Below are 22,088 nucleotides of genomic sequence, written 5' to 3'. Positions count from 1 at the left end.
GACGATAGGATTAGTATAAAAGGAGCCATCCCTGTCGGTTCCTGTATTGTTTTCTACTTGCAAGTGAGCCGCACAACTGCTCTGGAGACTGGTGTTTCTAATTCCAAATCCCAGAGAAGGGCTCTGATTGGCTCAGCTTGGGTTCCACCCGGACTCTCAGACCCATCAGCTAAGGCTGGGTGGTGGGAGGTGCTCGATACCAACAGAACCCTGTGGGAGGCTGGGCAGGTACAAGAACAGGTGGTCACTCTTTCACAGTACCAAGTTCATGCATGTGAGGACACTGGCCAGGGTCGAGTAAGCCAGGTAAATCCGACACTTGGTCTCTCCTTCTCCCCACCTTAAGGTTTCTCCTTAGACGCCAGCACTAAACTTACCAAGCCCTGAAAGGGAGAGTTGAGCCCATTTGAACAGGGGATTTAATTTCAGCCAACCAGTGAGTTAGTGCCAGCCAGGTACAAGGCCCAGGAGAAAAGTACTTGGCACGGTTGGTCAGGATAAATGTCTGATGAGGGAAAGTAGATGCCCTCCCTCAGACAAAAAGCCAGAGAGGTTTTGCTGTTGCGGAGAGGTTGATCGTGTGACCTGGTGATTACCCTTGTACAATGGGCCAAAGAGTACAAGGTTGCCTTTTTTTTTTTTTAAATATTTATTTATTTTTGGCTGCATTGGGTCTTTGTTGCTGCGCGCGGACTTTCTCTAGTTGCGGTGAGCGGGGGCTACTCTTTGTTGTGGTGCGCGGGCTTCTCACTGCGGTGGCTTCTCTTGTTGCGGAGCACGGGCTCTAGGCGCGCAGGCTTCAGTAGTTGTGGCTCGTGGGTTCTGGAGCACAGGCTCAGTAGTTGTGGCGCACGGGCTTAGTTGCTCCGTGGCATGTGGGATCTTCCAGGACCAGGGCTTGAACCCGTGTCCCCTGCATTGGCAAGTGGATTCTTAAGCACTGTGCCACTAGGGAAGTCCAAGTTTGCCTTTTGTTCCTTTGGGAATTCTTCTACCTTTCCAATAACTTCCAAACTACGACCAGAGTGATCTTTCTAAATGCAGATCGCATCGTGCAAGTCTCTTGCTTTAAAACCTTCAGTGGAGTCCCACTGGTTTTAGGATAATGACCAAGCAGTACTCTTAACACTGCTTGTGTGATCTGCCCTCTGGCCTCTGATAGGCCCTGCTTCTTTCTGCTTTAGGACCTTTGCCCAGGCTGTTGGCTCTGCCCAGGATGCCTCCCAGAATCCCTTTCCACACCCCTTACCCAGCTGATAATTATCTTTCAGAAATCAGCTCAGATGTCACATCCTCAAGGAAGCCCCTTTTCTGATCACACAGGATGGGCCAAGTTTCCTGCTATGTAAAACGATAATAAATCATAAATAGTACTAGAACAACAACAATAATAACAACTAACACTGTGTGACAGGCACCTTCTGAGAATTCCAGTTTGTTTAATCCTCACAACAGCTCTATGAGGTGGGTATTACTATTTCTAAGATGAGGAAGCTGTGCTTAGAGCCCCTTGCACTTATCACAATTATGATTAAAGAATGAATTATACAGGCACTGTCAGTGGGCCAGGATGGGACTGAAGGGCAGCCTTTTCTTTAGAAGGGGAGGGCTAGGAGCTGGTCTTGAGGCTGTGTTTGCGTAGCAGAGCGCGCTGTGCTCTGGGCTGCATGCTTACCTGGGGTTGCTTTGAGCGAGATGAATGATGATTGTGAAGGCTGAAATACTCTCAAGCCACTCCTTGCTATCCACTGTGGCCCACTACAAGCCCTGTGAAAGGAAAAACTCATGTATTAATTACTGTATCCTAGGCACCCAGCTCCAGGTCTTGCATAAAGTAATTCTTCAAGAAAGATTTATCTCATGAATCAGTGAAAAAAAATCTCCACAATTTTGGAGGTATTTTTGACCAAGCTATATCGAGTTCTGCCCTAATTGTGCAACATTGATGGTGAAGGTTAGTCCTCAGGGATTTCATTTGATCTTGGGCTGAATGATGGATGCCCAGGACTTGAGGGGACACGTGTGGACCCTGGTTAGGAAACAGGTGGGCCAAGGGAGCAGATCTGAGACCTCAGGAGTGCTGGTCCTTATAGTGAGGCAAGGCTGGGAGGAGCATTGTGCCCTAAATGGAAGCATACAGATCAGAGTTGCATGCTCTTTGCACAGCTGATCACAAAGGCTAATTTGGTGGAAAGGAATGTGTTGCCTTGATAGTTTTAGGGCCATGGGTGTGGGGGGCTGAGATGAATATAATTCATCATATGATGATTTGATTCCATGGTAACAACAGGCTCAGAAAATTGTAGATGGTCACAAAGGGACCTTGAAGGTGATCACTCTCAATTAGTAGAAAAAGAGCCACCTCATATGCTCCCAGCCCCACATAGCACTACCCTTAGGGCTTGTGCTAAATGTCATTATATCTCTAATGGGGTGTGAGCAGCCCTAAGAGCTACATGCTTGGAGAGCGACTCTAGCCTTTTTTCCCCACTATTCTGCTTCCTATGGCCCCACCAAGTTGGCTCAGCGCTGAATCCATTTCTGGATTCCAAGGAGGGGAAAGGCAGGAGGCTGGCCTGGATTTCCTTGGGCTCGTGGGAAAAGGTAAGAGCCTTGAGCTGAGAAGGAACCCACATCCCAGGCACAGGAAAAAGTGCAAGGAGACAAGAGGATAAAGAGGTCTGGCTGGCCAAAAGACGTGCTTCATGTAAGGGAAACTTAAAATATAAAATAGAATTAATAAACAAAATGTAGAAACAAGTGTTATTTATACAAAAAGAAAGTTATAATCCAGTGATACAATTTATATAAAATATATGTAGTAAGTTGTAAATAATATGTAGTAAAAATAGTAAATAATAAATAACAGTAATATTCAGGGGTTGAGTCATCCTTTAACTCATTTTAACTCACCTTTAAAATGGTGTTCATTTCACTAAACATTGTAGAATGGAGCAGATTATAACTAGATAGTTTCTGAGGAGAGCTAATTTAGTGAGTTGATCTCCAAACAATAAGGGAATTTATCTTAAGATTTTTAATTGTCATGTTTGGAATGTCTGAAAAATATCAAGGTAAAAGTGTCCTTTAATTTTGGATTATTTTAACTTTTAGGATTCTTATTCTACATTCACCTAGTTATTGGGAGCATTTAAAAATATTAGACTTTCCGAAAGATTAAGGTTTTTTTTCACCTCTCTGTAATAATAAATATTCTTATGCCATCTTAATGCTCAAGTGTCCATCTCTGTTAGTGTTTGTGTTAGGCAGTAAGAGCCTGGAATTTATAACCTAGTTTCTGAAAGGAATCTGTAGCAGTGGTAGGTTGCTAAGAAAGTCTCTTAGCTAATGAAACAACGTGCCTTGAAATATTCTGATCCTTTTTACTGCTCAGTTGTAATGGATCAATTGAAAATGATGCTCATTTTTAGATTTGTCAAAACTTAAATTAGAAATAAATGAAAGTATAGATATACTATTTTCAGTAATTAAAAAAAGGAAGCAAGAAATAAGTATAAATGTATGAAAAATGTTTGAAACAATCTATTCGGTAACAGTGGAATTCTCAGCAAATTATGATATATCTATGTGAATTACTATAGTATGAGGGTTTGGATACAGTGTAACAAATACTATATATTAGTTAGATTGGAAATCATAGGTCTCTCTTTTATACAAATCAGCAGAAATAGGCACAGCTTTACACATTCCTTTCATAAGTGTTTTTACACTGTATTGCTTTTCAAAATGAAACTTAGAAGAGAGCCTGTTTAAGCCTGTTTATCCAAATTGGAATTAATTTTGCTGCTTGGGTGTGTTGGAAAATGGGAGCTAGACCCTCTAATGAGAGTTGTAAAGCATAGTCATGGAGCACGTCCCAGACTTTTCAAATAATTTACTTCTCTGTTTAGAGTTACAACAATGATTGAAAACAAAGGCTGGGGTGCGGAGTGTGAGATTGAATGAATATATAGCCAAGGAGTGATTTAAAGCCTGACAACTTCATCCAATTACGTATTTCCAATTATGCTAATCCTAAAGCTCCTGTAAAAATCTGTTTTCCATTTCCTTATAATTTTCATCCTTTCTATATGTTATTTTTCTATTTTTCAGAAATTCACTCCTTGAATAGAAAATCATCTTTCTGTAGATGCCCAAGACGTAGTTGATTTTAACTTAACTTCACTAAAGGACAAGTCAACTAGTATTTGTGGTTTAGCCTCTGTAACTTTATTTTATCAGTATTTTAAAATTGAAATATAGTTGATTTATAATATTGTGATAGTTTCAGGTATACAGCAAAGTGATTCAATGTTTTATATATATATATATATAGATAGATATAGATAGATAATGTTTATATTCTTTTTCAGATTCTTTTCCATTATAGGTTATTACAAGATATTGAATATACGTTCCCTGTGCTATACAGTAAATCCTTGTTGTTTATGTATTTTATATATATCAATAGTAGTGTGAATCTCTTTTGTAAATAAGTTCACTTGTATTATTTTTTAAGATTCCACATATAAGTGATATCATAGAATATTTGTCTTCCTCTGTCTGACTTACTTCACTTAGTATGATAATCTCTAGGTCCATCCATGTTGCTGCAAATGGCAACATTTCATTCTTTTTTATGGCTGAGAAATATTCCATTGTATATATATACCGCATCTTCTTTATCCATTCCTCTGTTGATGGACACTTAGGTTGCTTTCATGTCTTGGCTACTGTAAATAATGCTGTTATGAACATTGGGGTGCATGCATCTTTTCGAATTAGAGTTTTTCTCTTTTCTGGATATATGCCCAGGAGTGGGATTGCTGGATCAAATGGTAGCTCTATTTTTAGTTTTTTCAGGAACCTCCATGCTGTTTTCTATAGTGGCTGCACCAATTTACATTCCCATCAACAGTATAGAAGGGTTCCCTTTTCTCCACACCCTCTCTAGCATTTATTATTTGTAGACTTTTTGACGATGGCTGTTCTATCCAGTGTGAGGTGATAGATACCTCATTGTAGTTTTGATTTGCATTTCTCTAATAATTAGCAATGTCAAGCATCTTTTCATGTGCCTGTTGGCCATCTGTATGTCTTCTTTGGAGAAAGGTCCATTGAGGTCTTCTTCTCATTTTTTGATTAGGTTGTTTGTTTTTTTGATATTGAGCTGCATGAGCTGTTTGTGTATTTTGGAAGTTAAGCCCTTGTTGGTCACATTGTTTGCAAATATTTTCTACCAGTCTGCAGGTTGTCTTTTTGTTTTATTTATGGTTTCCTTTGCTGCGCAAAAGCTTGTTTGATTAGGTCCCATTTGTTTATTTTTGTTTTTATTTCTACAGTAACTGCTGTTGGGAAAGCTGGACAGCCACATGTAAATCAATGAAGTTAGAACACTCCCTCACACCATACACAAAAATAAACTCAAAATGGCTTAAAGACTTAAATATAAGACATGACACAGTAAAACTCCTAGAAGAGAACATAGGCAAAACATTCTCTGACATAAATCGTGGCAGTATTTTATCAAATCTTAATTTTTCCTTTTGGCTGTCTGATGTTTTAATTTTTACTGTAACTCTTACTTTAGCTATTTTTGGTTCTCAAATACATTTTGACTTCTTAGTCCCTGAGGTTCCAGTAAGGTGAAAAAACTTTAAAAATTAGAAACATTCCAAACCATTGCCTATTATAAGAGCTTTCAGTCAGATTGTTATATCTGGATGATAAAACTCTCCAAGGTGCCTCCTTAGCATTCTAAAGCATTAGCATCATTAAGGCCCAGAGTGTGCTTTTTTGCATTTAGCTCACTGTGCTTTTCTTTCTTGTTTTTTTTCATTCAGCTGGAATGCGTGCCGACTCCTTTGCAAACTTCTGAGGCTGAGACCCTGAGGAACCCAGCTGGAGAATGCCGTCTGAACGCTTCCTCAGGTTGGTCCTGTAGGATACATCTTTGCTTGCGTAGCGAGACATGTGTGACTTGAAATCCTCACACCGCACATTCTAGGACCAAGCACAGGGAGGGGGCTCAGTGTGTATTTGAAGAATTAAGCAAACCAATCTGAGAGTGTGTGTGAGTTTAGTATGGTAGCACAAGGGCTAACCACTGAGATATAGTTACTGGCCAAACCTACATATGTTTAAGGATTCTTTGATACTACTTTTTATCTTTTTCTTATTTAGGACACTAACCTCCCTCAAACAAAAAGTAGACTTCTCTAAAGGTATATAATTTAAAAAATAATCAGAAAACTATACATATATATGATTATTGTCCCCTTTAAAGCAATCACTTTAGGGTGTATAATATGTATTCTTAAAATACTCAGAAGGTTTTACTTTAGTACTTATTTAACAGATATTTATTGGTACAGAGGATCCAGCAGTGAATAAAACAAATAAGGTTCCTGCTCTCATGAAATATATATTCTATGGGGGAAACAGATATTAAACAGATCACACCAGTAACAGCACAAATATAATTGTGAAAAGTGCTTTGAAAGATTGATAGAATGAAGTAGTACCTTCCTGAAGAAGTGCTCTATGACCTGAGATTTGAAGGGTGGGAAAGACATGGGGAAATGCCCTCAGGCAGGAAGTAGCCTGGCACATTCCCAGAACTGAGGGGGCAGTCAATAAGAAAATGCAGGGCATTCCTTTGAATATTCTCAGTGGAGGCAAGTCTTCATCATCTTCCGAGGAAACCGTCAAAAGGATCTTCAAAGCAAAGAATGAGAGAGGTGAGAAGCCTGGGAAATGCCTTCTTTTTAAATACTAAGAATTGAGTATGTCTATGAAGTAATGAGACCAGCTTTCTTCCATGACTCTGAAGCTATTAGAGGTGACTAGTTCCAAAAATGTGTTCAGAAATGGAGGCATTGCTACAGCCAGTATAGTGCCTCTGTGCTCCCCAAGTGAGTGTTGCTCTAGATGGGTGACTCTCAGTGGGGGATATTTTGCCCTCAGGGTACATTGTGTAATATCTGGCATCATTTTTGATTGTCACCAGGATAGGGGGTGCTATTGGCATCTAGTGGGTAGAGGCCAGGGATCCTGCTAAACATCTTAATAATGTACAGGGTAATTCCCATAGCAAAAAATGTCAGAATGTCAGTTTCACTGAGGTGGGGAAATCCTGCTCTGGATCTGGCATCCAGCCAGTGTAGCTAATAGGCTAATAGGATCCTGGCTAATAGGATCCACGTGCATTCTTCTCCAAATGATTTTTTACTTGAGATCTGCCATCTCTGCTTTCACTGATCAACTCTGATCCCACCGCCATCTGTCCTCCATAGCACCATCATCTCTGCGATGGACTTTCCTTCTCTGCTGGGACACAGACACCCCCTTGCGCACTTTTCAAACTTTCCCCGTGCCACGTGGAACTGTTGCACCAGGAACATACATGTGCTGTGCTGTGTCATCTTCCTCACCCTGAAAAACTCCAAGCACCTCCTGCTTTCACTGAGACCTGTCTTCTTCTGAGGCACCACTTCTTTGTAGCCTTCTCAAGTGGTGGCCTTATTTCCTCAAATCTCATGTATTTAAGGGATGGGTAGAGAGATTGTTGTCACCCTGGGACATAGTTTTGCTTCTAGATCATCACTCCTCATACCGGTTGTTTGAGAAGATGACGACAACAAAGATGGGCTCTTCTGAAGGTGGTGCTCTTCAGCTCTCTCCATCCCTTCTTCCTCTCCACTGTTCGCAGGGTCATCTCCCCGCATTCACTGAGCATTTGGCATCTGGCTGACAGTCTTCCTTCTCACCACAGACCCTTTACAACTTCCCAGTGCCCTCAGTGTTTGCCTGGAGGATCTGCCCGACTTCAACCTGCTTATGACCTTCCTCACTGAACCACCTCCTCTCATGGTCACACCATGGATCATGCATCCCCAGTAGTTGCTCTGTTTCTGAAACTTACTGCATCAGCCACTTTATTCTTAGCAGGACCTCCTCTCCTTCTAGCTTCCTGATTTACCTACCTCCACAGTGGTTGTACTTTGACCTCATGGCAATGTCTTATTACTGGCCCGGCCACTTTCTTTCTTTTCTTTTCTTTTTATTAAATTTTTTTGGAGTATAGTTGATTTAAAATATTGTGTTAGTTTCAGGTGTACAGCAAAGTGATTCAGTTATACATATATATATATATGTATATTCATTCTTTTTCAGATTCTTTTCCCACAAAGGTTATTACAGAGTATTGAGTCGAGTTCACCGTGCTATACAGTAGGGTCTTATTGTTTGTTTGTTTGTTTGTTTGTTTGTTTATTTATTTATTTATTTATTTATGGCTGTGTTGGGTCTTTGTTTCTGTGCGAGGGCTTTCTCTAGTTGTGGCCAGCGGGGGCCACTCTTCATCGCGGTGCGCGGGCCTCTCATTATTGCGGCCTCTCTTGTTGCGGAGCACAGGCTCCAGACGCGCAGGCTCAGTAATTGTGGCTCACGGGCCCAGCCGCTCCGCGGCACGTGGGATCTTCCCAGACCAGGGCCCAAACCCGCGTCCCCTGCATTGGCAGGCAGATTCTCAACCACTGCGCCACCAGGGAAGCCCTGTTTATTTTTTTAATTAATTTTTATTGGAGTGTAGTTGCTTTATAATTGGGAGGTTGAGATTGGTATATATATATATATATACACTATTGATACTATGTATAAAATAAATAACTAATGAGAACCTACTGTATAGCACAGGGAACTCTACTCAGTGTTCTGTGGTGACCTAAATGGGAAGGAAATGCAAAAAAGGAGGGATATATGTATACGTATAGCTGATTCACTTTGCTGTATGGTAGAAACTAGCACAACATTGTAAAGCAACTGGCCTGGCCACTTTCTACCAATCCATCAACACTTTCCTTCGCTCATTTCCGTTCTCATCCAGTTTAGAATCATCAGTCTTTTAAATCCTTAATTTCCCTTGCTCTCTGCATTTTTGATCCATTTGCCTGACAAAATCCCAACCCAGATGAACCCAAATACTGTGTTTCCATGCCTTCGTTTTCCAGTGGAGGTTGGTTCCACTGAATCTTTAGATTCAACATGGCAAAAAATGCCCAAAGTTTTAATATTCCCTCCCTCCTGCTACTCAAAAGGCAGTCCTTTCCCACAGCTGAGCCCAGCCCCACTTCTATGTTTTGAATCCTATCTTTCTTCTCAGCAGCCTTTGACTATTGGTTGTCTCTCAGCTGTGTTCTGGAGACACAGCTGTGCTTCGGTTATTCTCTCTATCCACATGAGTTTTACACCTCTAGCCAAGACCTCTTTCTGAGCTCCAGATCCTGTACCATGCCGGCGCTTGTCCTCAGGGTCCCAGCCCTGAACATTCTGTGGACTGTGTGTAAGGTCCATGCCCCCTACTGCCACAGGATCAGAGCATTTGCTGTTCCCCTGCCTGGAAAACTCTGCTGTCCCCTTTTTGCCATGGTAACTTGTTCTCATCCTTCAGCCTGCAGCTCCAGCATTACTTCTTCAGGGAGGCCAGATTATTTTATTAAAGTGTAACTACCTCGCTAAACTGAGGGTTCTGTGAGGGCTGCTACAGAGTTTGGTTTGTTTACCATTTTATCTCCAGTGTCTGGTCCGATACCTGGCACAGGATGAATAAATGTTTGAGTGAATGAAGGAAGGAAGGAATGCAACAAGACTATCCATTTATATTTAAGTTCCTTTCTTTAAGTATCCATTGTAATTAACTTGCATAGTCTTCACTATTTCTTGGTCATTCACTAAGCATGTCGTATTTTCTTTGCTTATTATTTTGACCATTGTTATTAATTGCTAGCATTAATTTTAAGGTATTTACAAATTACAAAGTGTTCTATAAAAAATAAAATTAAGTTCCATGCTGGGTTTTTTTCACAGCCTGTCTGCTTAAATAATAAGATTGTTTCAATATTAATGTATTTAATTTGTATTAAAATATTTTGACTGTGGAATTGAAGTGATTAGGGCACAGTTTATCAATAGGCTGAACTGAGATAATCATGCGTAATCCTAGTACTATCAGGTTTTTTGCCCAGTCCTTTTCTTTTTTGTGTAAAGTAATCTATTTAAGCAATGAGGATCTCTATGCTACTTGACTGTTTTTGATATATAAGTATATAATACCTTATTGGTGACCTTCCTTGAAAACTACCTGAATATATTTTGTATATCTAAATACTAAGTAAACATTGATAGAGAAATTGACTTGAATTTTTAAATTTGAAATACAGATGTTTAAAAACCAGACAGCTGTTTTGGAATTCATGTCTTGCAAACTGACTGAACTCAGTCAAAATTTATGCTATAAAAAAATGAGAATCTGAGAGATTTCTGTGATCAAAAATCTTCACTATGAACTTGGAATAGTGATTTGCACTAACACAGTGCTTCACTGTGAGTGAGCTGTACCATGTTATGAACATCATGCTGTGCATTTGATTTTTTAGTTTTTACCGTCAATTCCAGAGTGAAAGTTAAAGATTTGAAGTCATGAATAGTCCTGTCCTTGAGACCTCATTTATTTATCTCCCTGTTACTGGATGCTGACATTTGGCCAATCAGATGGTTGCTCTGTGGCATCACTAAAAAGCAATTTCTTGCTCAAGGAGTCTGGGGCTTCCCATGATCCCATGTACCTGGCAGAAGCTGGGTCCTGTGAGATTCAGGAACAGCCAGGCTCATTGGCAACCTGATGGGGTACCTGAAGCCCTTCTAGAGTTCAGATGGAAAGAAATGAGGGACACATCCCCAGGGAACTTTTAGACTGTCCCGTAGAACCATAGTGCGAAGTATATATATAATCTAAACTTTTCAAGGAGACACAGTTTTTAAAAAGTAAAAAGAAACAGGTAAAAGGAATTTTAACAATATATTTTATTTAACCCAGTATACCCCAAATATTATCATTTCAACATGTAATCAATAGAAGAATATTAATGAGATGTTTTTGCATTCTTTTATTTCACGCTATGTCCTTGACATCCAGCGTACATTTTCCACTTACAGCACATCTCAATTTGGACTACACACATTTTAAGTTCACAATAGCCACATGTAGCTAGTGGCTATTATATTGGACAGTGCAGTTCTAAGGAATTCCACAGAGGAAAGGGTATGGGGGTTGCCTTGAGGAAGCCAGGTCACCCTCTTGCACCCACTTGTGAATTTTGAGGTGGCAATATTGCTTCCATGGAAGACCTTTCCCAATATTAGGATGGCGCACAAATCTGTATACCCTCGGGAAATGTGACTCCTGTTTTATGGGGTTTTTTGTTTGTTTGTTTTCTTGGTAATTTAGGAAGTTTTAGGAATATACTTTTCCTTTCTTCTTCGTTTCCCAAATAATGGAGGGACATTGCTCTAAGGTGGGAGGTTTAGATTGCTAATTTGTATAATTTTGATGCCAAGGGAGCCATATGCAAGGATGTGTCTGCTTCCCATTCTAATTTAGACATGGTTCATGACAGTCTTTGAATCACCTCCTCCCTGGTTTATAATTATTGGCTTTATCACATGGACCTATGGCTTTCCAGCTGTGTTCTGTGACCACTTGTGCCTTAACTCTTACAGGGTTGAGGTGTTTTGCAGATTTACATCTGAGAGTTGAGTGGGAAGTTTCAGAATACAATAATGACCTGTTGATTAATAAGCCTTTATTCCTTGCCAAATGTTGGAGTATTTGTTTCTGCTTTTAAGGAGTCCTAACACATTGGTTCCAAAATATTTGGAATCTTGTGCCAAGTGTTGCCTTAAATATTTAGCATGCTGTTTTCTTTAAGCTTGAATATTTCAAGCCCAACTGAATGATCCTGTGAAATTGTGTAGCATCACAATTGTTTCAGAGCTGAGCCCTTTATTCTTTGCCAAATTTCAGTTTACAGCTGCTCTTTCCCTGGCAAGATTTATTCGCTGTCTATAGATATCTGAAATGCAAATACTGATTCAGTCTTAATAATAAGGACATGAATTGTGGCTCTATATTTGGAAAATGAGTAAGGAAACATTATAAGGCAATTATTTTAATGTATTCTTCTGTTCCACTACAAATGAAATTTCAAAATACATTTATGTAGCATGTAAGGTGATATTAAAAGGGAGAAAAGTTATGAGAGTTTTAAATAAATGTATAAGTAAGATCTATTTTCTCTCCCCAAACTTATCTTAGTCAGTGCAAAGATAAATGTTTTTGAAGCATGATTTCAAACATTTCCTATCAGTATCTCATGTTATATTATGTGTATTATTTTTCAAAGGTAACTTTGATTTTGAGATTAACTATGCACAATCTAAATATAGAATTAATACGGACTTTGTGATTTTTTCCCCCCCAGCATAGATTTTTGAGATCTTCTTTACAGATTATCATTTTTTGGTTTTGTTTCAGGTTTTGTTTGTTTCTTTTATTTATTTTTTATTTTTTATGTTTTAAATTTTTTTGGCCACGTGGCGTGTGGGATCTTAGTTCCCTGACCAGGGATCGAATCCGTGCCCCCTGCATTGGAAGTGTAGAGTCTTAACCGCTGGGCCGCCAGGGAAGTCTCTGTTTCTTTTATATTTTAAGCAGGAGGACAAATTACATTATTATGTTCATGGTAATAGGTTCTCAAAATGCCTAATCTTGGACCATCAGGTTTCTTATCTGTGAAATGGAGATATTAGTACCTGCCTCATAATGTTGTTATAAAGATTAAATGAATTGATAATTGTATATCACTAAGAATAATTCATGGAACATAGTAAGGGCTTTGTGTTTGTAAAATATATAAAAATGTCATCCTTTTAGGAAGGATTTTTCAAAGACTATCCTAAAGCTTACTTAGCTGAGATAATATTTCTATTACTATTCTATTCCCTCATTTCTTTGAGCTATGCTAATTGATCTCCATTCTAGCCTTTGCATAGCAATTTGTGTGTTATTTATGCTTCTGAGTGTGGTTTTCAATTACTGACTTTAAAAGTCTGCCTGTAGCTAGAGCCGCTAGATGAATATTCGATGACAGTAACCATTTCAAAACTCACTGCTGCATTTCAACTGAAAATAATCCTCCCACCTTCCCACGAGAACTTACTATATCATCATCTCCTGTCAAATTTATTTTTTCTTTCAAGAGTTCTGACATTTTTGAGGCTCCCCAGTCAAAAATGTCCGATAAAGCTTACTGGCTGCACTCTGGCATTTCGCGGGAAGCATTTGGTTTACTTTAAGGTGATTTATGCTGAGCCGTAATTTACCAGCCAGCTGGCGGCAGGAGCATGCAGGCTCAGCTGGTGGCGAGTCCCTGGCTCTCCTGAGAGGCTCTTTCACATTCAGAGGGAGGCACTGGATGTCGAGTTATCAGGGTGGGAGAGACAGTGCCCGTTCATCCTTATGGCAACTTTACTCGGTTTCAAGAAGGGTCGCAGGCCAGAAATAGAGCTTGATGGCCCTTGCTCTCATTCTGGGAGTAACTTACGACTGGTGCAGCTCACTCATCTCAGTCCAGTGTCGGTTCTGAGATCCTAGAGTGCCGTGGAGATTTTCATGTATCTAAGCTGGAATTGTTCATAACTATCTACAAATTCTGTTTGCATTTGGTGTTTGTAGCATTACTTCTACATTATTATAGGAAGATCTGGGGTTTCACCCAGGAGTTTTGAAAGGATATGGGATGAATATTTTAGGTTGAGGTAGGGAGTGAAGGGATAAGTTTCACAATGGGTAAGTTTAGTAATTTCACAAAATAGAGCAGAAAATAGATTGCATAGTCATTCATAAGTCTAATACGAAGCTCACACAAGATGTTGCAGGCTAATAAGATAGATATATTTTACTTTCAGCCTTAAAGTTTTGCTTTACAATGGCATTTCTTTTGATGTTCTCCTGGTGGTGCATAATTTCCTAAGTTTAATAATAAGCCACTGTGGTTTAATTAATGGCCTTTTACATGAAATGGTCACTGGTAGCCTTATTTTCCCCTAACCGACATTTGCTCAGTTTCATTTTATTTATTAACGGAGTATTGTGTCTTGTGGGGAGACTGAGTAACTTCTCGTGTCTCTGGTGAGCCATGCAGTGGGTTCTGTGCTGGATCAGTGCATGGCAAGTTCTGAGCTTGTGCTAACCCCACACAGGTGGTACAAAGCTAGAAAAGGAATCAGAGAGCTAGGGAGGGGGTCCCAGAGTGGAAGGATTTGCACACATATGTACACACATCCGGACACACATCCAGAAAAAGCTTTGCACTCAGAGATGTATACATACCGAGGGGACAGGGGCCCGGAAGCAGAGGCTCACAGGCCTGCAGACATGGGCCAATACACAGACACAGATGGACACACAACAAACACAAATTCTCAAAGAGAGGGACCAGTAGGAAAGAGAAAGAGATCCTGTTGGGGGGGGGGAGGAAAAGAGAGAATTAGAGAAAAAGAAAGCAAGAGGACGGTGGAGAAAAAGACAGTGGGGACTAGGAAGGTCACACCACTATAGGCACTGGAATCCACACTCCCTGAGTTGCTCTTGAAGGAGGGAGGGAGCCTGGGGGCGGCTGGGCTGATAGAGGAACAACATTCACTGGATTGCTCTCCTCGCTCTCCTCCTCGCAGTATTCAAGAAATGCTGACAGGCCAGAGGCTCTGCCACTCAGAATCTCACACTGATAGCGTCCTGGCGGCACTGAATCAGCAGAGGAGTGACGGCATCCTCTGCGACGTCACCCTGATTGCTGAGGAACAGAAATTCCACGCTCACAAGGCAGTCCTAGCAGCCTGCAGCGACTATTTCCGGGTAAGTCAAGGTAGTTTGTTTGTTTATTTGTTTCTCTTAAGATATTAATAAACAGAGGATGACAGTTTTCTGAACTGTCACACGATCATCAGCCAATTAGATAATCGTCCCCAGAGTTGTGAATGTTGGGAGGTTTTCCTGGTCAGACTGAGATTGGGGCCCCGTTGGGATCCTCCCTGGGCTGGACACCTGAACGTCCCTCCAGTGGAGAGCAGACCTCTCCTTTGCATCTGAGCTGAGGGGCGTTCGACACTCTACCACCAAAAGAAAGTGTGGCATTGTAGTGCACCGTAATGGGGGTGCAGGCTGAGGACAGGATGTTTCTGGATTCAGGCTCAGAAGGACAATCTGTAAGACAGTTTATTTCTTAAAAGGTCTCTAAATATATGTAGTGTCTCTGATTTTTTATTTTCTATGGATGTTCTTGCTTTAGAGCTTTCCAAGTCTCTGCTCCAGGGACAGAGATGGAATTGACCTAAAGGATATTTATGGTTGACACGCGCGTGCCTGTTTAGCTGAAGACGTTGTCTTGTTAGGTAGAACTTTGGAGTTTGATTTTCAGTGGCTAATGATATGTGATGATGTGTTTGTTGTTATTGTTGTTTTTTGAAGGTGAGTGTATAGTATGGTTTTAGCTAAATTTAATTTAATTTAGTATTTCCTATGATTCAGGTCATGGACAAAGGACTTTATATACATATCTCATTTAATCCTCACAGCAATCCATTTTGTAAACACATGCACATGCTATAAAAATCACCATTTTACATGTAAGGAAACTGAATCTCAAAGATTAGGTAATTTGAGGTAACTCAGAGGTTAAGTAATAAGTCACACAGTTCCGAAGTGGCAGATCTACAATTGAAATCCATGTCTGAGTCTTAACCAGCATTCCATTCTACCCCTTATATGGATATAAGAAAGAAAATTGTGACAATTAATAACCAGATTTTTTTGAAGTATTAATTTCTGAATATACATGATTTAATTCTTATTTAATTTTTTTCAATGTTATTTCAGTTAACTAGTGATTAGGTAAGAATTTCAAAACATAATAGTATACAATCTCTATATAAATTAGAATATAAATTTAATTGTGAATTAAAAAGCTTTTTCTTACCAAAGTCTCAAATGGTACAGAAACCAAATCCAGCCTGGGGCAGTTTTTTGGTTTGATTTGGAAATTTTCAATAGTAACCTTGTGTTTTGATGTTTAAGAGACAATATCAACTGTACTCAGTTGCTGACTAGCAGTTAAAGAGAATTTTCAAAGATGCCAAATGGTAAAAGAAAGATTAAAAAAAGTTTTAAATGTGATGAAACCTGGTAATGTAGAAGATAAAGAGGTAATTACTTAAAATATCTATCTAAAATTAAAAGTAGGGATTTACGTAATTCTAAACTGCAGAAATGAAGCGGAGTATCTGTAAAGTGCCCTTCTAGTTTCATTAATATAATGTACATTTTATACACTCTCACATTGTCAGGGATTAATCTTCCAGAAAGCTTATATTATTTGGAGGGCTTTTGAAACAACATACTTTGGGTTGTTATATATAACATGTGCACATTATAAAATATGAGTTTTTTCTTCTTGTGGACCATAATATAGACCTCTTGGTGCTTGGCTTCTCTCCTCCTAGGTCTCTGTGGGTTGGATTTTGAATTTAATTGGGGTTTGATTTTGTGCATGTCTGTATATGAGAGAGAGAATGTGCAAATGAGCGCATACATGTGAGCACTGAAGAGTATTTTACTTGCTGCTGGCATTTAACGATGTTTGCAGCTATTCCAGGTTTTTCATCTCTTTCACCACAATGCCCCTCATACTCTGATAGGTCATGCACAGAGTGCCTCCTTTAAAACACTGATGTTATAAAGCCTGTGAAGAAAGCTTTATTATTCCCATTCTGTAGATAAGGAAACTAAAGTGTAATATGTTTAAATAACTTGCCCAAGGACTGCCAGATATTAAGTAGGAGAGCTGATTTTCACACACCAGAGCGCCTGTCTCCTTAAGTACCAAGTTGTGCTTTTTCCACTTAACCATGTGCCCTGCTGGATTCATACGCAGTCCCTTCAATCTCATGACCTGCTTGTGAGGTGAAATTTCAGTGACTTGTGTATTGATTGTTCAGATGGAGAAACCAAGACAAAGTTGGAACTCTTGGCATTTATCTCTCTTCTAGGCGTTGTGATAAGTGCTGGAGTTATAATATTTAACCAGACATAGACTGAACCCTATGGAGCTTGTAATATAGTCACTATACTGGATGTTATTTTTGCCATATGCCCTGTATCTTTTGTTAGCTTTTGTCATAACAAACCACCCCAAAACTTAGAAGCTGGATCGTTCCTCTGGTCTGCCAGTTTCTCTGATCTATGCTGGATTCATTCTTACGTCAGCGGTTAACTGGAGAGTTGCCTGGAGACTGGATGATCTGAGTTGGCTTTGTGTACCTGTCTGGTGACTGGTAGGCTTATGGCTGGAGTTGTAGGGGACACTGGGCATGTATTTCTCACAAACAGGCTAGCCTGGGCTTTTTCACATGACACCTAACTTCTAAAAACAGCAAGAGGGCTAACTTCAATGCACAGGTGCTTTTCAAGCTCCTGTTTGTGTCCTGTTTACTAACGTCCCATTGGTCAAGCAAGTCACGTGGCCAGGCTGAGTCAGTGTCAGTGAGGATACCAAAGGGCATGGATGCAGGCAGGGGAAGAATTTGTTGCCATTTTTGTAACCTACCACTGTCAAGAACTGTCAAAGATTTGTGATTTATCCAAGTTGGAAACCAGCAAGTTAGTCTATCACTGGTTCAGAGATGCTGCTAGAAGACATGAAACTCTTAAGTCACACAAAGTGGGTTGGATCATTGAGGGTCATTGAGCTTAGGGAACCTGAATCTTTTATAATGCGTAGGAAACACGTCTGTCTTTTGCTCTGGAAGAAAACATTATTATACTGGGCAGTAAGCATGCCTACCCTTTGCTCTGCAAAGAAACATTCTATCTCTGAGTAAACAGAACTGCTCTTTGCTGTGAAGGGAGATATCACTCTGTCATCGAAGGCCATTTGCTATAGAAACATCCCTGAAATGAGAGTTCAGAACAAGGACAGTCAGTGCCTCACTCATAATACATGCAGAAGTGCAAGAAACCCATGCCTTAAACTAGAATTATGTCTGTCTTCCTTGTGTCTTACACTCTACCACACTGAAACACCTAGAAACAGTATCCTGTCTGAGTAATTTCTGTATCTCTCACAACACTTACAATGTTGCCTCAGGCTTAGTAAGTATTCAATAAATATTTAATAGGTGAATGAAGAAATGTTTTCTAATTCTCAGAAAATTCCATGTGTATTTCAATTTTTTAACATCCTGCATATAAAATATGCAAATTATTCATGGATTTTTCTTTCTAGTGTGATCTGTTCAAATTAATTAGGTAGTCTGACCTAAATAGATTTTTGTACTCTGTATTCTGATATCTGGCAGATTATTTTGAAGCTAAAATAATCGTGGATGGCAAGAGTGAGGAGAAGTCCCAAGTTTTGGTGTAAACTGTTCCTTTACATTGATCTGAGAGATGGTATCAGCTTTTCTTGCTTAAAATATGAATAGTGAACAGTTGAGCACAAAGTACTGTGGATTCCTGTGATCATCAGCATTTTAAATGAAAGGGTTAAAACACATTCTTCAGCCAAATAATAATGATTATTTTTAAAAAAAATTAAATTTAGGCTTAATATCAGCACAACATGGCGTTAGTCAAAAGCTATAACTGTGTTAGACCAGGGGCTTCTTTTATAAGAGTAAAGCAGTGGTGGAAGGAAGAAAGGGAAGAGCTAAGCGTCAGATCTGAGTTTGAATACAGCGGAGGGACCACATCTCCCTGTTTGCCATTGTTTCCCACAGTCCCTGACAAATAGTGGATGCTATTCTAATTAATATCTGTTGGGTTATTCACCCTCTTCACTATTCTTTGAGCATAGGCAAGTCATTTGACTTCTGTAAACCTATGTTTTTTTACCTGTAAATTGGTGATCATAGAGCATAACTCTCAGAATAGGTCCATTCAGAGATTAGAGTGAGATAAGGTACATAATGCACTAAGTGCTATATCTGATACACATCACGCCTTCAGTAAACATTACCTGTTTCTCTCCTTGGGCTAACTTGGGATCCCTGGTCATGCTCTGTCTGGCCCTTTGTGGGAAAAGAAGACTGCTCATCTCTAGGCTCACCTGGTTGCAGACTCCCTCACCTTTTGATCACATTTTGGTCAGAATAGCGTTTTGGATTCATCCTTTCCCATCTTGTTGTTTTCTGAATCTGACACCCCCTTCCTTCTTGCTTAGAACATTCTAGTAGCCACTGAACTTTCTCCTCCTCTGGTTGTCCCTTGACAAACCATCGTGCAGATAATTGTGTGGTGAACTTTCGCTCCCCTGCTCAGGTCCCCCAGAGCTCCTCAAGGCCTTTCTGCCAGACCCCCGGAGTGTGCCTTCATGCTCTGTCATTATCATTCATCCTCATCTGTGTTCCCCCATCTGTTCATTTGATCTTGCAGCCATAACTGTTCTCCAAACACTCTATTCCACCTGAGGGCCTTTCCACCTCTCAGCCTTGCTAATGACCATTCCTTCTACCTTAACCTCCTACTCACCCCTTTGTCTACCTTGTCCATCTTCCAAGGTTTATCACAGCCAACAAGTGTGAAGTCCTCCACAAAGCCTTATCCTGCCCACCCTCTGCCACCTCTCTAAATTCATATGCAAGTTCCCTCTTTTCTGAAGCGTTATAACTGTAGCTTGTCTCACTCATGGAATTAAAGATCAACAAAATGAAAGGGCGGACTTCCCTGGTGGCGCAGTGGTTAAGAATCCGCCTGCCAATGCAGGGGATATGGGTTCGAGCCCTGGTCCGGGAAGATTCCACATGCTGCGGAGCAACTAAGCCCGTGCGCCACAACTACTGAGCCTGTGCTCTAAAGCCCGCGTGCCACAACAAGAGAAGCCACCACAATGAGAAGCCCATGCACTGCAACGAAGAGTAGCTTCTGCTCGCCGCAACTAGAGAAAGCCCACACACAGCAACAAAGACCCAATGCAGCCATAAATAAATAAATAAAATTAAAAAAAAACAAAAACAAAAAACAAAATGAAAGGGCAACCTACAGAACAGGAGAATATATTTGCAAACCATATATCTGATAATGAATTAATATCCAAAATATGTAAGGAGCTCATAAAACTTAATAGCAAAAACCCAAAGACTGTGATTAAAACATAGGCAAAGGATATGAACAGACATTTTTCCAAAGAAGATATACAACTGGCTAGCAGGTACATGCTCAACATTACTATCAGGGAAAACCACAATGAGAAATCACTTCACACCTACTAGGATGGCTGTTACCAAGACAAGAGATAAAAAATGTCGGTGAGGATGCAGAGAAAAGGGAACCCTTATACACTGTTGGTGGGAATGTGAATTGGTGCAGCCACTATGGAAAACAGTATGGTTTCTCAAAAAATTAAAAATAGAACTACCATATGATCCAGCAATCCCATATCTGGGCATATAAAAAAGGAAATGAAATCAGGATCTTAAAGAGACATCTGCACTCCCATGCTCATTGCAGCAGTATTCATAATAGCTGAGATATGGAAACAACCCAAGTGTCTGTCCATGGATGAATGGATAAAGAATATGTGGTGTGTGTGTGCGTGTAACAGAATATTATTTACCCATGAGAAAGAAGGAAATCTGCCATCTGCAACAACATAGATGAACCATGAGAACATTATGCTAAGTGAAATAAGTCAGACAGAGAAAGACAAATGTTGTATGATCTTACAGAAACAGAGAATAGAGTGGTGGTTGCCAGGGGCTGGGGAGTAGTTGAAACGGGGAGATGTTGGCAAAGGGCACAAACTTCCAGTTATAAGATGAGAAAGTTCTAGGGTATCTAGTGTGCAGCAGGGTGACTGTAGTTAATAATACTGTATTGTAGACTTGAAAGTTTCTAGAAGAGTGGCTCTTAGAAGTTCTTAGTACATACACACAAGAAAAGATAACTGTGTAAAGTGACGGATGTGTTAACTAACCTTATTGTGGTAATCATTTCACAATATATATGTGTATCAAGTCATCACATTGTATACCTTAAACTTACACAGTGTGATGTGTCAATTGTATCTCAATAAAGCTGGAAACTTTTTTTAAAAAGGAATTGAAGATTGACATGTATACACTGATGTGTATAAAATTGATGACTAATAAGAACCTGCTGTATAAAAAAAAAAAGGAATTGAAGATGTGTCATGTGTTGCAGTCCCTTTCACCAGTGACTTCTCTGAAAGTGACTGACTAGCTGAGGACTAGTGAAGTCCATCAAAGTACTGTTGAACAGAATTGAATGAGGAAGTATTAAACCAGAGGTAGCAGGAGGAATTAGAGGCCTTATGATCTGGAGTGTATGTGAGAAATGGGATGAGTCAGCCTCTTACCCTCTTCCCTGTGGCAGCCCTGGGCAGTGGGCCACCCTGTAGCTTCTGGAGGCTGTTGTTTACCATTTGCTATCTCCAGCTTCAATCTCCATGAATGCCTGCACTTTCCGACCAAGGAAGCAGATGTCTTGACTGTCTCACATAGCTTTGCATATGTGATGGCAGAGTGATTCAAATATGACATTTTGGAGAGTAAATATTTGACCATCACTTTCCACTAGAGCCTGAGTGTGCTCTGCCTATGTAATTTTTAGTTTTGAGAAAATAGGATAAAGCCCACGATAATAAAAAAAAATCTGTGTTCCCTGTATTTTTATAATCATACTCTCCAGTCACTATTTGATTAAAATGGCATTAAAGGCTATTAAATGAGTATATAATATATAATTACAAATAAATGTTTTTTTAAAATTCGATAAGCATTTGTTACATACCTACTATTTTCTAGATGCAGAATGAATTTATAGTCTGGTAGGAGATACAGACAAGTGGACAAATAACTATAGTGTAGTATAATTATATTAACAGTTTGGGTGGTGTCAGAGGTCTTGAACCTTGTTTTTATCCCTCTTCCTCTCTCTGGCACTCTCAATCAATAATAACTACCACTAATTGAGTATTTACTGTGCTACAGACACTTACTCTAAGCGCTCTATGTGTATCAGTTCATTTCATTTTCTAAAGAAATCTGTAAGATGGATGGTATTATTATTAAGTATCACCATCATCATCTCCGTTTTAAAAATAAAGAAATGGAGACTTGACGTTAAATAATTCGCATTCGGGGCATGGAAGCAGTGAAGTAAGAGCTGCTGGAGG

At 39.8% G+C, this 22,088-nt stretch overlaps 1 protein-coding gene across 7 annotated transcripts in view; it reads left to right on the top strand.

Annotated features, from left to right (window-relative positions):
- Positions 1-22,088, top strand: part of KLHL32 (kelch like family member 32) — a 229,167-nt gene that overhangs the window by 36,453 nt on the left and 170,626 nt on the right. For all 7 annotated transcript variants that reach the window (XR_005022231.1, XM_036872158.1, XM_036872155.1 and 4 more), the window contains exons 2-3: positions 5,844-5,931; positions 14,575-14,755. Coding sequence is in view for 5 of the 7 variants with exons in the window: in XM_036872155.1 (XP_036728050.1) it covers positions 5,909-5,931; positions 14,575-14,755 (204 nt within the window). In the remaining 2 variants the exon portion in view is untranslated. The remainder of the gene's footprint in view (positions 1-5,843; positions 5,932-14,574; positions 14,756-22,088) is intronic.

This window comes from Balaenoptera musculus, chromosome 12 (assembly GCF_009873245.2).
Source record: "Balaenoptera musculus isolate JJ_BM4_2016_0621 chromosome 12, mBalMus1.pri.v3, whole genome shotgun sequence".
Lineage (NCBI taxonomy): Eukaryota > Metazoa > Chordata > Mammalia > Artiodactyla > Balaenopteridae > Balaenoptera > Balaenoptera musculus.
This window is presented reverse-complemented; position numbering and strand designations above follow the sequence as displayed.